General features: G+C 39.5%; 1 protein-coding gene across 4 annotated transcripts in view; it reads right to left on the bottom strand.

The window, feature by feature from the left end:
• The window catches only part of mcama (melanoma cell adhesion molecule a), a 35,022-nt gene extending 22,195 nt beyond the window's left edge, over positions 1 to 12,827 (bottom strand). The window contains exon 1 of one of the 4 annotated variants that reach the window (XM_077504072.1): positions 12,667 to 12,827. Coding sequence is in view for 3 of the 4 variants with exons in the window: in XM_077504070.1 (XP_077360196.1) it covers positions 7,799 to 7,859 (61 nt within the window). In the remaining variant the exon portion in view is untranslated. Of the gene's footprint in view, positions 1 to 7,798; positions 8,113 to 12,666 lie in introns of those variants that run through there. The other 3 variants (XM_077504070.1, XM_077504071.1, XM_077504069.1) reach the window with 3 other exon arrangements.
• Between the last annotated feature and the right edge of the window lie 2,040 nt (positions 12,828 to 14,867).

The raw sequence follows: 14,867 nt of genomic DNA, 5'->3' as shown, positions 1-14,867 counted from the left end.
TAGCCTCGGGGTTGGCATGAATATTCATGCGCACATGTAGGATCTGCGCAGCGATGTCTTTTTGACTTCAAAGTCGGCGCTCGAGCTCGCGTCATTTTTAATTTGACAACAGATGCTGACGACGGTGCGGTGACGGGCGGGCAACTGGCACCGTGCCAGGCATCGGAAACTTTAGGAAACTCTTTTTATAGGTTAGCAACGAGACACTTTATTGATTCTGTGAGAAAGTTTGTATGTTTACTGAAAATCATTTTTGGTTATTCGTTTACATGATGTCAGCCTCATGGAACCAAAAAACTCGAACATTCGAAAATATTGTCAATACGGTTTACAAGGGCTGAAACTATCAAATATTTTTAGAATCGAATAATCTACCAATCATTCTTCGGTTGATCAAGTAATCAGACCAAAATTCATTTTAATAGGTGCATGTATTTTTTTTGCCATTTGGGGTCACCATCCTCACATTTCACTGTAGTATCTGTGACGTTGAGTGTGAATGGCTTTAAAAAGGCGGGGCCTAACCTGGTGAGTGATGTGGGTGTCAGCAAATGAGTGTGCGGTTGACTGACTGCCAGTCACCCAGCTGATAACCGCAATTGCAATCACTCAAAGTCTAACGCTATTAGTGGAACCCAGCCCCATTAGAGTAGTTCCTCCAAATAAGTTTACTCGAAGCTACCAAGTCCAAAAGGTTAAAAACAAATTTTTATGACACCTTCTTAATGTTAAAGTTCGCTATTTTGTGACTTGACTTGTACCTGCCCAGGCTACGCCCTTTCGAAAATAATAAATTACAACGATTTATTTTGACGGATGAGTGTTAATGGCTCTTCGGTGCTCTTTGCCCTTAAATGTCACAGAAAATGTTTGACTTCCTATTTTGTTACTCTAGCCGCCGGTGCTGGATACATCCTGCTGCAACTTAATACCACATAAGCTGAATAGCACGTAAGTATATTTTTACAAGCTTCTCCACAGTCTCCAGGTTCACGCTGGCCACTTTTGGCTGTCTGACGTGAAGACGGGGAACAAAAGCTATCAGACGACTTGGCATTCCTCGGAACAAAGATGATGTCCGGGGTGATGCCGTGAGCAAATCAAGTGGAGACGGCTCGCTGGCATCGGCTTTTGTCCCGAGAAGAAACATGCCTCAGATCCATTACAAGAGAGCTGACTTCAAGATTAGAAGTGAAACTCTTGGCCGCTGACATCACGCTAACTGAGGTCACGTTTCACACCTCTCAAGCCCTCAGGATTTCGGGAGGGAATGCGTTCTTTTCCAGCCAGCCGGAGCGACGAGAGTTCATCACGGCTTCTTTTGCAGAAAGCCTCAACTCAGCATTGATGATTGTCTTTATGCTGACTTTGACTCCTCCTTACGGTAAAATGTTCCAGCAGTGTACTTTAAAATAATTGCTCTGCAATGCCGGTTTCAAAACGAAGAGGCTATTTGTCACCTTGGTTATTTTGTTATATGTTTGTGAGAAAAACAAAACAAAACAAAACAAAAGGGTAAGATCCAGGACACGAGTCTGTATTTTGACAGGAGAAAAGTGACCAAAATGCAGTTTTTTGTTTTAATAGAAAGCTCATATGGGGTCCGAGGATCCAACAATATGCCAGGCGTCATAAGCGTTAAGAGCCAGGAACAGTGCCATTTGTTTACATTACAATATCGCATGAAACAATAATTATTTGAAAATGCTAATGTTTTTGTGCAGTGTAGGAATGTGGTTATCAGTTTACCAAATCCACGTAAGAAATTTTAGGGACATTCAAAACATTTTTCCCCAATCACAAACCAACAACAAGTAATCAGAAATGAATTTAGTTAGTTAATCTCTATTTATCAAACTTGCTTCAGTTGTTGTACGATTGTGTTTTAATAAGACTTTTTGGAATAGAATAATCAAAAAAAAAAAAAAAAAACAAGTTTGCACTGGATGCGTTTGTGTTGACCTGCTGACTAACTAACAAACTAGCCAATTTGCAGTTACAACGTCTCATCTACCACAATTCGCACTTACTGGAAGTAAAAAATACTGCTCAATTAAGATCAGAAGCATTCAAAGGTAATTAACAGACTCTTTATTCAAACTAGAGTCGGCATTGGCGGTTTGTTAACCAAATGACAAAATCTTGATGTGCTAAGGGGTTGGGATTTCTTTCATTCCAGCCTTCATCTATCCACATTCATTAAGTTGATTCCAACTTTTATCCGCATGCTTCTGTTTCTTCCGTGTTCCTTGATGTTCGCAGCAAAGTAAACATTCCCAGGCTCATCAACTGCACTCAGAAAGCCAAACAACCCCCCCAAAAAATGGCATGGCGAGGAGGAGGGGCATGAGAGAGGTGAGCGAAGACACAGAGGATCTTTGGGGGTAATCACGGCTCAGAAAAGGCGGGAAGATCCCCCACTATTGTGGTGTCCGGTTTCCGTGTAACGCGAGTAGTGCACCTCATGCGGCAGCGTGCAACGTCAGATGTGCGCAGCTGCCGGTTAAGCTCCGTTTGCTGGCTGAGGAAGAGAAGGCGGGAGAGGCCTCTTAATGAAGGAGGGTGGGTTTTTTTTGTGTTTTTTTTTTTGTCAATTGGTCTGACGCTCATGGGACTTATGCCAAGAATTGGATGGCGGCCCAAGAGAGTGCCATGTGTCCCACAGATGGGCCCTCCAAATATGAAGGGACGTCATGTGCAGATTGCCACCTTTGCCTACGACGAGTTGCGAGAAAAGCGGCCGAGCCAAACCTGCCTTGTGCCAAAATGCGGCGAATGAAAGTCCTTTAAATGTTTAGTGTGCAAAGACCACGTTAAGAGAACAAAGAACCTTTATGTAGTCACGTGTGTCATATTTGTGTATCATAGATCAATATTTTCTACGTTTTCTTTTCTGATACAAGTATGTATAATTTGCAATTCTGACATTTGTTCTTTTAATTCAACCGAACGTGCGTCAATAAAACAAAACAAAACAAAACATGATTACTCTTAATCATCAAGTGAAGTGAAAACAATACGTTCATTATCTGCTCTTGGTTTATGAAAACATGATTTCAGAGTGCCTCTTGGGATCACAATGTCACGGATGATGTCGTCATATCTGGGTCAGCATGCAACAGTTCATCGTGTCTCTCAGCTATCTTGTAGTTTTTGTTCCCTTTTGTGTTTCTTACAAGCATTCTCTGATAATATGGTGCTGTTTTTTTAGTGTACTGTAAAAGATGACGTGCTAGCATGTAATCTCGCCCGGACAGACTGTCTGTCAACACAAGCAGGGAGTAAGTAGATCTTTAACTGTAAACAAGCGTCCCGGCGAATATTTGTTCATATCTTAATGCTCGGGCGAATAATAAGGGAGCAGAGAAAAACCACACCAACCGCAATTCGCTTGACACTTCTGTGCAAACAATTCAAACTGTGCGAGCTGAGCCGCCAAATCCCGGAAAATAGCTTATGTGTTTCCCAGCGGCAATTTAAAAGAATATGTAAAGTGTACACATTGTACTTTTTTTTTTTTTTGCGACTAAATGAAGGAATAGTTTGTAAGTGGCAAAACGTGATCTGACTGTTTCTCCTTCTCATGAGTAATCTGCTCTAAAACTGAGTTTGCTATCTCAAACTCCCAAAACAGGTCTTATCTTCTCAAGGGCACATTGTTCATCGTATGGATTTTCCACCGTTTGCAAATGGTGCGCGTAGAATAAAGGAGTTCAGCGGCAGGGAGGAACGTTGCGGGCGCTTCCGCGGCACCGAGGAGGTAGTCGATACGGGAGCTACGGGAGAGAAGTTCCCTCCCGGAAGGCGTGGGATCAAACTACACAGGCAGCTGCTGCTGGATATAAAATCCCGGCTATGAGATCAGCCCCATCCACTGAGGAGAGCGTGCACAAGAAAAAAAAAAAAAAAAAAAAAAGCCACACGCTCTTAAGCTTTCGGGTAGATGTCAGCTTTGCCTTTGATTGTCCAAAAACATGGCGGGATTCATCTGAGCCGAGTCTTTAAAATGGGTCACGGCTCAGTTTTTATGAGGTCGCCCATTGCGAGGTTCAAGTTCTGGAAGCCATTTTATTGTCAAGCATTCTTGGTCCAAGTTTGGAAAGCTCTGCTTTAAAAGCGAACCACGACAATATGGTGCGGGATGAGGAAGAATACAAAAACGTACCAAATTTGAGTGCGTATTCATCTTTAGCAGCAATACAGTTTCTGCTTTTACAGTCAAGCCTCACTCAGCGCAACTGCTTCTCTCATCAGATTTCCGGAAACATCCAATTAATGACATATATCGTGTTTGAGTGGCTGCACTAAAGTCGGTGGTATTACACCATTGTCTGCGCATCAGCGCGGTGCACTCTCTTTAATGAAAACAATGAGGCGGCGCATTCGATTGCACGGCTGTCAATCCGGGCTATCACTCAGGCGAACGGCACTAATCCCGCTCAACAACTGCGGCCAACAGCTGCACACTTCCTGCGCCGCCGCCGCTCTCGTGTGGCGGCGCTATAGCAAGGCATCCGCGCTCACTCGGCCGAGGATGCCGAGACGCACGGAAGGCGCGGAGGCGGGGTCACGGAGAGACCGGCCAATATTTACACCAGGATGGTTTGCTCCGTGGAATAAAATTACCAACAATTTTCTCAAATGATTAAAATGATTTGATATTCTTTACAAATAATAAAAACTTCATTCATGTAAGTGGCTATTTCCGCCTAGAATGCCATTCAGTTACGCACTGACCTCCGCCAAGGCCCAAAATATACGAAAATCTGATTCTAACTTTTCAGATTGTAAAATCAGAGCTACTCTGCCAAACGATTTCCCTCCAGTCCAATAGGTGGTAATCTGAAATTAGAAAATTGGTGGGGAACCAGATTTTTCGCTACCAGATCACATGGTTTTACTGTCCCCAATTGGCCCGAATGCACCTGGACTCTAATGGCAAAAAATAAAAATCTTTTACTGGGCTCTTCTTTCCAAAAATGATGCCCTTTGTTTACAACTTTGACATACAAAGTTACAAACAATGCGCAATGAACTAGCTTGCAACGGCAGAAGAATATATCTCAAAAATACTCCCACAAATGTGGGCCATTTATTGCAAACCAGATGTGCTAATTAGTCCCCACAACGACTAAATGACTTACGGCTCAGTGTGTCATGCATTTCAAGTATATCAAGCCTTGGATATTTATATTTTACAATAAATTGAGACGCAAGTGATCTGAAGTGTGGTCACAGAATGAATTAAACTCGTAAATCAAGCCAGTCGTGTATAGTAAATAAACAAAACAATCCATAAACTATGCCTTTCAAATGAGATTAGCGTTCAAAAGCATACGCACTGCAAGCATACACATAATAACTTTCTTACTGAGCTTCTTGTGTATGCCACTACTTGTTTTGGCTCATAAAAATGCTGCACTGTCAGACTCCATACGTTGAACAACTGCCCCGGTGTGCAGCTGTCTCACATATTTTAACTTGAAAGATCTCGCCGAGCTCAGACGGCCGATGACATGTGATTGATTGTGCCGAGCTTCGTAAATGGTACGGCAAGAGTAGACCCGCTTTTTTTTTTGCGGCCACTCTGTGTTTTGTAAACGTCACCGTGAAAGCCGCGCTGCTGATTTAATGCACAAAAACAGGTGCCTGTAAAGCAACATGGCCATCATGCTGATGAACAGCGGCCTGTGGAATCAATACAGGTCAGCATACACTACTTGATTTGAATTTGTCATATTCCGCTATGGCTTCACTTCCATTTAAAACAAAAAAAAAAAGAAAGAAAAGATAGCACTCCTGTGGCCACAAATTGTATTTAGGTAAGTGCTCCTCAAGGCTCATTAGAGGGACAAGAACCTACTTCAGCGGCTTCTCCATCAGCGGCCAGCAAGATAATCCCAAAACAGACGGCTTTAGTCCGTCTCCGAAGGAGGTAGAAGGGAAGACGAGGATTAGGTCGTCATAAACCTAATTAAGACGAGGCTGATAAGAGTCAAAAACAGGGATTTAAGGGGGAAAAATAAGGATAAGGTGAGCGTTGTCCCAATGGGAGGGGACCTCCAGCACATCCTCTATTTGTTTGTATACACTACAGCAAAAGCCAACTTCAGTTACTGTTTTTACTGGCATTTACTTTAAGTACTGCGACTCGGAGGTCACCCAAAAGGCAGGTCGGAAAAGTCATCACGTGTCGTCATATGATAGCAATAACACACAGCAAAGCGGAACTGCTAAGGTCCAAAACAATATGTTCTTGAACGCTGCGCCAGCTTCAATTTGTACAGATTTTTAAAACGCCACGTAGAAAATAGCCGACGTTTAGTTTGGTTGTATTTAGCTTTTTTTTTTTTTTTTACAATACATTTGCATTTAAGATTTGAGAACTGTTTGCTTTTCACTGACATGACATCTCACGAGATAGTATGGCAAAATCCCATGAGATTTTGCCAAGAGAAGCTTTTGTGTGACTTATGAGGTGCATTTTCGGTCGTTCTCCAAAGTTTGACATTTAACGGTGTTCTCTTCTTAAGCTCTCTGACATATTTGCTTCATAATGGCAACAACAAAGCAGTGATTTCTTTCCAACCCCTCCCTTCTGTATCCGATGGATAATAGCCATTAATCGCCGTTAATAGCATTATTGAATAAATGCACTTGAACCAACATTTAATGAGATGTAACCGCTGATAGCGAGCACACAAAAAAAAAAAGCCAGACATGACACAAAGTCTATGGGAGTCCAAGGGAATATTTTGGCAGTTTGCAGGTCGTCTCATGCCAAGCCTCCATCGTCAAGAAACAAAATACTGCACCACTGAGGCTCTAATGAGACTAGCCAGCTCTGATTTAATTTCAACTACACATCCCACGTGCTGAATTTGGGGGTATGGTTTAACTAGTTCCACTACATCTCAATAATAGACTACTAGATCAAATTTAAATACAATTTTTATAGATAATAATGGCACGGATGCAGTGTTTTATCACACAACAACAATGTGGAGATTTGAACATGTTTGCGATAAAAATTGAGTTTGCACACAAAATGTACTAAAATACATTAAGTATTGCCATAACAATGACATATACTATACATAAAAGGCTAACATTTTACTCCATCTCAGGCCTCAACCTGAAGTTTGTAAAACATTGCATTATGCAACACAATAACAAACACACGTTAAAACAAGTCATACGTCCGTGGTTGAAACTGTGTGAGGCAATCTTCACGAATAAAGACTTTTTTTTTTTTACTTTTTTTTAAGATGAATAAACAAATTAGACTTAACGGCAAGTCTGTAGTGCCCTATTACAATGAATGTGAAGTTCAGCAGGTGAGAATGTGACGCCTATGACTTTCTCCATGCTTGTAAAATGTGTCTAAATATGGCTTGGACCTTCATAATATAGATTCTCGTGATTATTTACAAACATGACCGGGCAACATTTGACAAAAAAATGATACTCAAAGATAACGTTTCCCTGCGTGTTAGCAGGTTAATTGACGCTAACTACCAACTGCCTTAATGAAACACTTAAAGCATTAGCCAGACTTTCTGTTGTGTTTAAAGGTCAACAAATGAGAAAATATATACCGGCCTGTTGTATAAAGTGTGCTCATCAATGGAATAAACGTTAATTGCCGTTGAAATGATGCTTCCCCCCCCGAAATGGACGCCAACAAGTTAGCTCCACGTGCACCAGACCGAATAAAAACGACGTACTTTCAGTCAGAGCGTAAAAGTACACTTAAAAAAAAAAAAAAAAACGACGTCAAGAGTTGGTTACAACTCACCGCTCCAGGCGTGAAGAAAGAGAAAGAGACAGAAAACCGCTCTTGGTTGCTGGAGAGCCATCGTCGTCCACGTCGTAGCTCGCCGTATCCAAGCTACAAACTAAAAAGCAAGTGCGCAGGAGAGCGAGAACAAGTTTGGTGGTAGACTGCAGACTACCCCAAAGGCACAACACCGGCGACCAGGAGGAGGAGGAGGAGGAGGAGGAGGGGAGGAGCACACGATTGGGAAAGGAGATGAGACCGAGGAGGAACACAAGGTGCGAAGGAGGCAAGGAAGAGTGAATTTGAGTTAAGGTGACAAGCAAAGGAGACAAGAACAACAACAAAAAAAGGATATACGACTATGTGAAGGAAATGAGTAAAATGGACACGTGAATGAGACAAGGAAACGAGCAAATGAGACACATGAAGGAGACAAGGACATGACTGAGACATAAATGAGTCAAAGAAACAAGTTCACAACGAGACACTTTAAGAAGACGAGGAGATGAGTAAAGGAGGCAAGAATGAGTGAAGGGGACAACGTTGAATGGAGACATAAAAGCAGATACGACGGAGATAAGGAAGCAAGCAGACAAGCAAACAGAAATGAAGGATGAAGGAGACATGGAACTCGGGAAAGAAACTGCAGACTTAAGATAGGACACAAGAGAAGACAATGAGTGAAAGAAACAAAATTGAATGAAAAGGAAAATTCAAGGAGACCAAATGGAGTAAAGGAGGCACGAAGATGAGGTAAGGAGGAATGAGACACACAAAGGTGACAAGAAGACAAGTGAAAAGGACAAAATGGCGGGAGGAGGAAACAAGATAGAAATAGACCAGATTGACAAAGGCAATGAGAGAATGACACAAGCAGGAGACAGCAAAATTTAGGAGAGAAACAAGTTTAAAAACAAAACAAAAAAAACCTACATTGAGGAAGAAGACTAGCGAAGGAGACAAACCGAGGCCACAAAATGGAGTTTAAGGATGGTTGGCGGTGGCGTTTTATTTTATTTTTTTGGGGGCGTTTTGGGTGCGACACAACCTCTTATCAGGTCCTAATTTACCGACTCATCTTAATCCTCAAGGTCCAATTCCTTATCACAATGCCACACCTAAATCTTCGGAATAGCTTATTAGTCCTTATTTGTATTCTAATGAATGGATTTTAATCAAGAAAGAAATTATAAATTTGGGCTGAAATGAATGAATAAAAAATCACCTGATAAGTCGTTCCTGCTAAACCTTTAGCCACATAGAATTGCTAATGATTTTCATTTATTGGGTAGTGCAGTTTTTAAAATGGAAGTCAACTAATTAGATATCAAAACAATGATCTTCTATCCTAATTTCTATTTCACGTTACACATAGAAAAAGTGAATATTATTAAACATTGTGGCATGATGATGTACGTCGCTCATACATATGCTAATCTTGTGACCTGGGCGTGTCTCATTGCTTCAGGCTAAAAAAAAAAACGTTGACTTCTCCTTTGAAGGTGAATGTTGGATCGCTCCCATCTTTGCATGTCAGAACGGAAAAAAAAGAAAAAGAAATCAACCGCAAATTGTTGTGACTTGCTTCTGAAGACAAAAAAATACAAATAATCCGCATTTAAAGAAGACAGATGACGAAGAAGACATTACAGTCGTGTATTACAGAAGTCAGGCAAGCATGCTCCCTAGTGGGCATGATCTGTTGATTTTTTTTTTCTGCACTTCTATTTCCCAACGTGATCCCAGATGCAGTTTTCAGACTTGAGAATCAAATTTTGCATGAAATCAATGTACAAACAATATTTGGTGTAAAAAGGGAAAACAAACCAGGAAGTATTTGGTTCCACTGAATCCCACCTTTGCTAAAACAGCTGCCACAAAGGAAGCTTACGGGGGACCCAGACCCCCCCCAGCTGTCCCATTGCCCTCACATGAGCCCCTTCAGCTGCTGCGAGCGTGGAACATTTACGGCTTGTTTTGGTGGCTCCGCTCTTTCAAAGCCGTGTCATTTCTTTTTTGTCCGCCGGCGGCGGGCTTTGTTGTTGCGTTTGCAGTCGACAGGGACGCAAAATGTAATTCAAAACAAATCAAGTAACGGTGTGCCCTGTGGCAATTTTCAGATGGAAATAAATTAGTGCGGTGCCAAGCACTGAGTGCGGCGAAAAAGACAAGAGCGCCTTCTGAAATTCCAATTCCAGCGCAAGTGGGCACTGCAAACAAAATGAATGTGTTTCAGTCTTTAGAAGACAACATTCCAAATCTTACCGTACTATAGTGAGGTCAACTGAATTCTCTGAACGCATCGTCGCTTAGCACGAACCGACGCTAACCAGAGCAGACCCCTGCAAGCCTCCGTGGGGCCGTGAGCAAAATTTGACTTTGGGCCCTTCAGTTTATGATAATATTGTTGAATTCCTCGTTGAGGGGTCCTTCTGTTTAACTCATTCACTCCCAACCATTTTCACTTAAGTGTTTTCCTGGATTTTGACTGATTTTTCAAGGCCTGCGAAATATTATGTTCTATAGCTATAAAAATATGGAACATACCAAAAGAGAGACTAGAGTCTCTTCTATTATCAGGGGAAAAAAAAAAAAAAAAAAAAAAAAAAAAAAAAAAGTATATTCCTATCCGTTTCACTGTGCAGCAATTAGCAATAAAACATGGCTAAGTTTCATCGTTTTTCACAATTCTGCTTAGAACTGTGGGAAAACTGTGGGAGTTTTAACATGGCCTGGTTGATCTCTTATACTCTGCTGCCACTCAACCATTGTCTGCAGTAGAGAGACTGCATAAAAGCCTTCTCTATGCTCTGGTATAAAAAAAAACAACGTATAAATACGTCTTTGGGACACTTAAAACATTTGAAATATGACGTATTTATACGTTTTTGGGAGCTAATGAGTTCAGCGAGTTAAAAGTGTCAGACAGTCAAAAAAAAAAAAAAAAAAATCCACGAGCACGTCCCTCTGAATATTCCTCAGCCTTTGCTCACCAAGTCTGTTTTTGTATCAAAAGCGATTGAAACGCTTTTTTTGCAGTGAAAAAATCCTCAACCTCATGCGAAGTTCTCTCTGCCAAATCATTCCATTTTCAAGCAAGGCAAACTTCTTTGTCGATTTTTTTTTTTTTTTTTTTAACTGGCTGTGTTGCCGACGGGCGTGAAGTCAATGTATTGACTTTTTTGAGGAGTTGATGGTTTTTCTCTTTCACGCAGAGCTGCTGCAGAATTTAACATCAGAACCGTCATAAAAGACCATCACATTAAATTATAGTAACTATTTTTACTACTACGATTTTATGCTCGACCAAATTAATATTACTCTTCGTAGATTCGCAGAATGTGCTATTTTAGGACTATTTAAAAAAAAAAAAAAGGATGGCAGACGTGCTCGGGCGGCACACAGATTTTTTTTTTGGGGGGGGCAAAGTGCTTGACTGCGGGGGTGCCAGACAAAGTCAAGGACGCGACTCGTCACAAAATGAGAGGAAGAGAGCGAAAAAAACACGCTGACAATTCAAGCAGATTTATGTCCACAATATCAAAAAGTGAATTACTTTAAACGACAAGAATGGCCACTGGGCAAAACGCAAGCTTGAAGGAGTGAATAAATCATTATTATCGTGTCATTTTTATTGTTTCAATTGTGGAACATGACCACACAAACACGACTATACGGGGAGATTGACCTCTTCATGAGTATTGTGTCGACAATTGTCATTTCCAGATTTTGTTCATTTTACATTTGGGGCGAGTGGAGAAGTGCCCCGCCGGATCCAGCAGGGGGCATTAGGACAAATTATTATTTATTTATTTTTTATGTAATTTAAAAGAGAGAATATTTAAACCCACTTTCTTGGACAGAAACAGTATTTTCGCTACTGTGTGTTGCAAATTATTTTTTTTAAAATGCAACGCAATAATGTTGGTTGATTTTACAGCATGAAATTCTGAAGTAGCAGTTAATTGGCTATAGTTAAAAAAATATATTTTGTAGTTTGAGTAATAATTTTAAACAAGATGATTGGTTAACTTAAAAAATAAAATAAAATTTGAACTTTAAATAAAAATCAAAATGAAGATGATGAATTGCAATTATTTTTTACAGTAAAATAATTAATACATATTTTTAGTAAAAATAATTATTTTTGTTTACATTTTTACTCAAATGGCTTTTTAGTACTTTTTTTTTTTTTACTTTTTTAATGAAATGCCTGGTTAAATTTTTATTTCACTGTTTCAATTTTAAATAAAAATGAAAATATACATAAAATGAAAATAAAAATAATTTGTAATTAAATTTAAAAAACATTTTGTAATTTTACCTGAAATTAATAACATTGTACAATTTCAAATTTGAACAAAAATAAATACAATATTTTTTTACGTTCAAATAAAAATAAAAAAAAAAGTAAATTTTTCCCCAAAATGGAATTACTTCCCCCAAGAAAACATAAAAAAAAAAATGTATGAAATGCGGAGGTAGTCTTTTTATTGGAGATTGACCAGTTGTCAAGTTTGAATAAATTTTAGTACAAATATCTGCGCCCCAAAAGAATCACTTTTTCAAAAAAAACACTTCAATCGTATCAAACTTTTTAGCATATTTACATTTAATCTTGAACTGTTTTTCTCATTTATTTAGATGCAATTTTTGTTTAACTTTATGTGAATTGAATCATTATTGAAGTATAGTTGTTAAGCACAGTGTCAGATCTACTTTATTACTACTTTCCATTTGCTGCAGGACTTGAAGCACATGCGGAATCAGGAGAAGACGGAAAGTGGCCCATCCATCACTCATGTATTGTGCGTGTTTGTGCAAGCTTAGCGTCCGTAAATGGGTTAGCAGACTTAAAGGGGGGGAAGTGGGAAGCGTAAACGTACCCCGGCCGGCGTCATCCCTCAGGCCGCCTGACAGCGTCCGCCCCGGAGGCCGCCGTCACGTTAGCGATGACCCCCCCCCACACTCCCCAAGACGGTCGCCATGGACACGTCACGCCTTAATGAAGTCATGCATCACGCTGGCACACCTCCACTTCCACACATCAGCATCTTGTTCAGGGCGTCAACCTTAAAGACAAGACGAGAAAATAGCGGAGGTTAAATTGGGACTCGGCGTGGGAACCTCACAATACGATACGATTTGCGATACAACGCTCACGATAACGATTATCTCACCACATGACGATACCGCGATGATCGATATATTGCTCAGGTAATAAATACACGATAAAACTAATCATAAAATAATAATAATCTAAATAAATAAAAATAAAATAAATATCAATAAATAATAAATAAGTGATAAAATAACAACAATAATTAAAAATATTTCATATTATAATAACAAATATAATATATAAATATATATATGTAAAAATATACATAAAATAATAATAATCATAATAAATACAAATAAATAATATATATAATAATAATTAAAAGACTACGCTCATGGGTCTTCTTCGCGTGAAAAATTCCGTCCATTTCCCCGCCACGCTTGTGAGGTGCTCCCCCTAGTGGCCTGCCAAGTAATTGCTCAAAAAGTCATGACTTTTATTATCGTGATAGCGATATATCGTCACACTCCTATGTGGGACCCAGGTGGGCTAAATATACACAATTAAAATGTAGTCTTTAATGACATTAAATAGAGACATTTATAACAAAGATGGGCAAACTTGGTTTTTTTTAGAGGTAATGAAAATGCATATTACAATCACAAAAGAATGTAAACAAAGGCCTTTCTTTCTGATGCAGATGATTTGCTGATGTGTCAAACGGCTGCAGTTTAGCGCCAACTACTGGCCAGGAGGACTTAACATGAGCAGACCTTTGGAATCGGTGCTGTTCGTAAAACATATTTCGTTTTTATTTTAAATATACTAAACGAGCAATTAATGAATAGAAACATGTGAAAATATTATTTTATAAATAAAAAATATAAATAATACTTATATTTTTTGGGATCCAAGTTCAGAACACAACAACATCTCCCCGCTTTGCTTCGAACGACCTCGAGTGGGCTTCCTGGAAGTGTTTTTGTCCTGTCTAATCGAAGAACCGCAGGCCACCTAATTCAAGCTCGTGTGCGCTGGAAACGAATTAGTCAACGTTTCACCGACGGGTCTTCAAGTGAGGCTGAAAAGCAGATGGTCATGTGGTCTGGTCAATGATGTCAAGCAGGGCCCCGCCCGCCGCGTTCCAACCCACAAACTCAATATCGAGCGCAAGCTGCGCACGGCGGGTGCCTGCGACGCGTTTACTCGCTTTTTTGTATGCCAAATGACAAAATGATGCGTCGTGATGAATTTTCTCGGCCATCTGCTCCACAACAAGTCGCGCTATACGTGTGTGTGCGTGTGTGTGTAGGAGTGGACCCGCTCAAGCATTTTATTGTCTCGGTGTTCATCCCATGGCCCCTGAGGGCCAAACGTACCTTGATAAATATGTGGGTCAAGGACTGCATGTGTGGGAAGATGATGATGTATTTACCCTGTATATGAATATGGTAGTTCAGAAACACATTTCGTTCGATATACCTGCATAATTAAAAAAAAAAAAAAAAAACTTTGCAGAGTTCGCCTTCATTTTTTGATCCACATGCACATGCTCATCTTCCTCTTTTCTAATCAGTTAATTACTTGCATAATTTAAAATGGGGGAAAAAAAAAAATGGCCCCGATAGTTTGACATGGACAAATATTCTGAATATCATACATAAACATTTATGAAACGCTAATACATGCAGTTATGTTTAAGTTGTAGGATTTCCAAAAAATAACAAGTAAGGATTATTTGCAGTCAAAATTATGAGTGTGATTAATATGCATTAATACATGTTTAATGCAATCAATTTTTGTGATTACTTAATTAGTTATGCTTTAACTTTGACAGCACTAATATATATATATATATATATATATATATTAATAATTATTTATTTATTTTTGTAAAATAGAAATAAATATAAAATATCAAATGTATTTTTTGTTTGAAAAAAAGTGGTGAATCAGGTTAATAATAAAAATAATTAAAAAATAATAATAATAAAAACACACAAATAAGCCAGGATTTCCACAAAT

Source organism: Festucalex cinctus, chromosome 18, assembly GCF_051991245.1.
Source record: "Festucalex cinctus isolate MCC-2025b chromosome 18, RoL_Fcin_1.0, whole genome shotgun sequence".
Classification (NCBI taxonomy): Eukaryota; Metazoa; Chordata; class Actinopteri; order Syngnathiformes; family Syngnathidae; genus Festucalex; species Festucalex cinctus.
The sequence above is the reverse complement of the archived record's forward strand: the minus strand, read 5'-3'. Positions and strand labels throughout refer to the sequence as shown.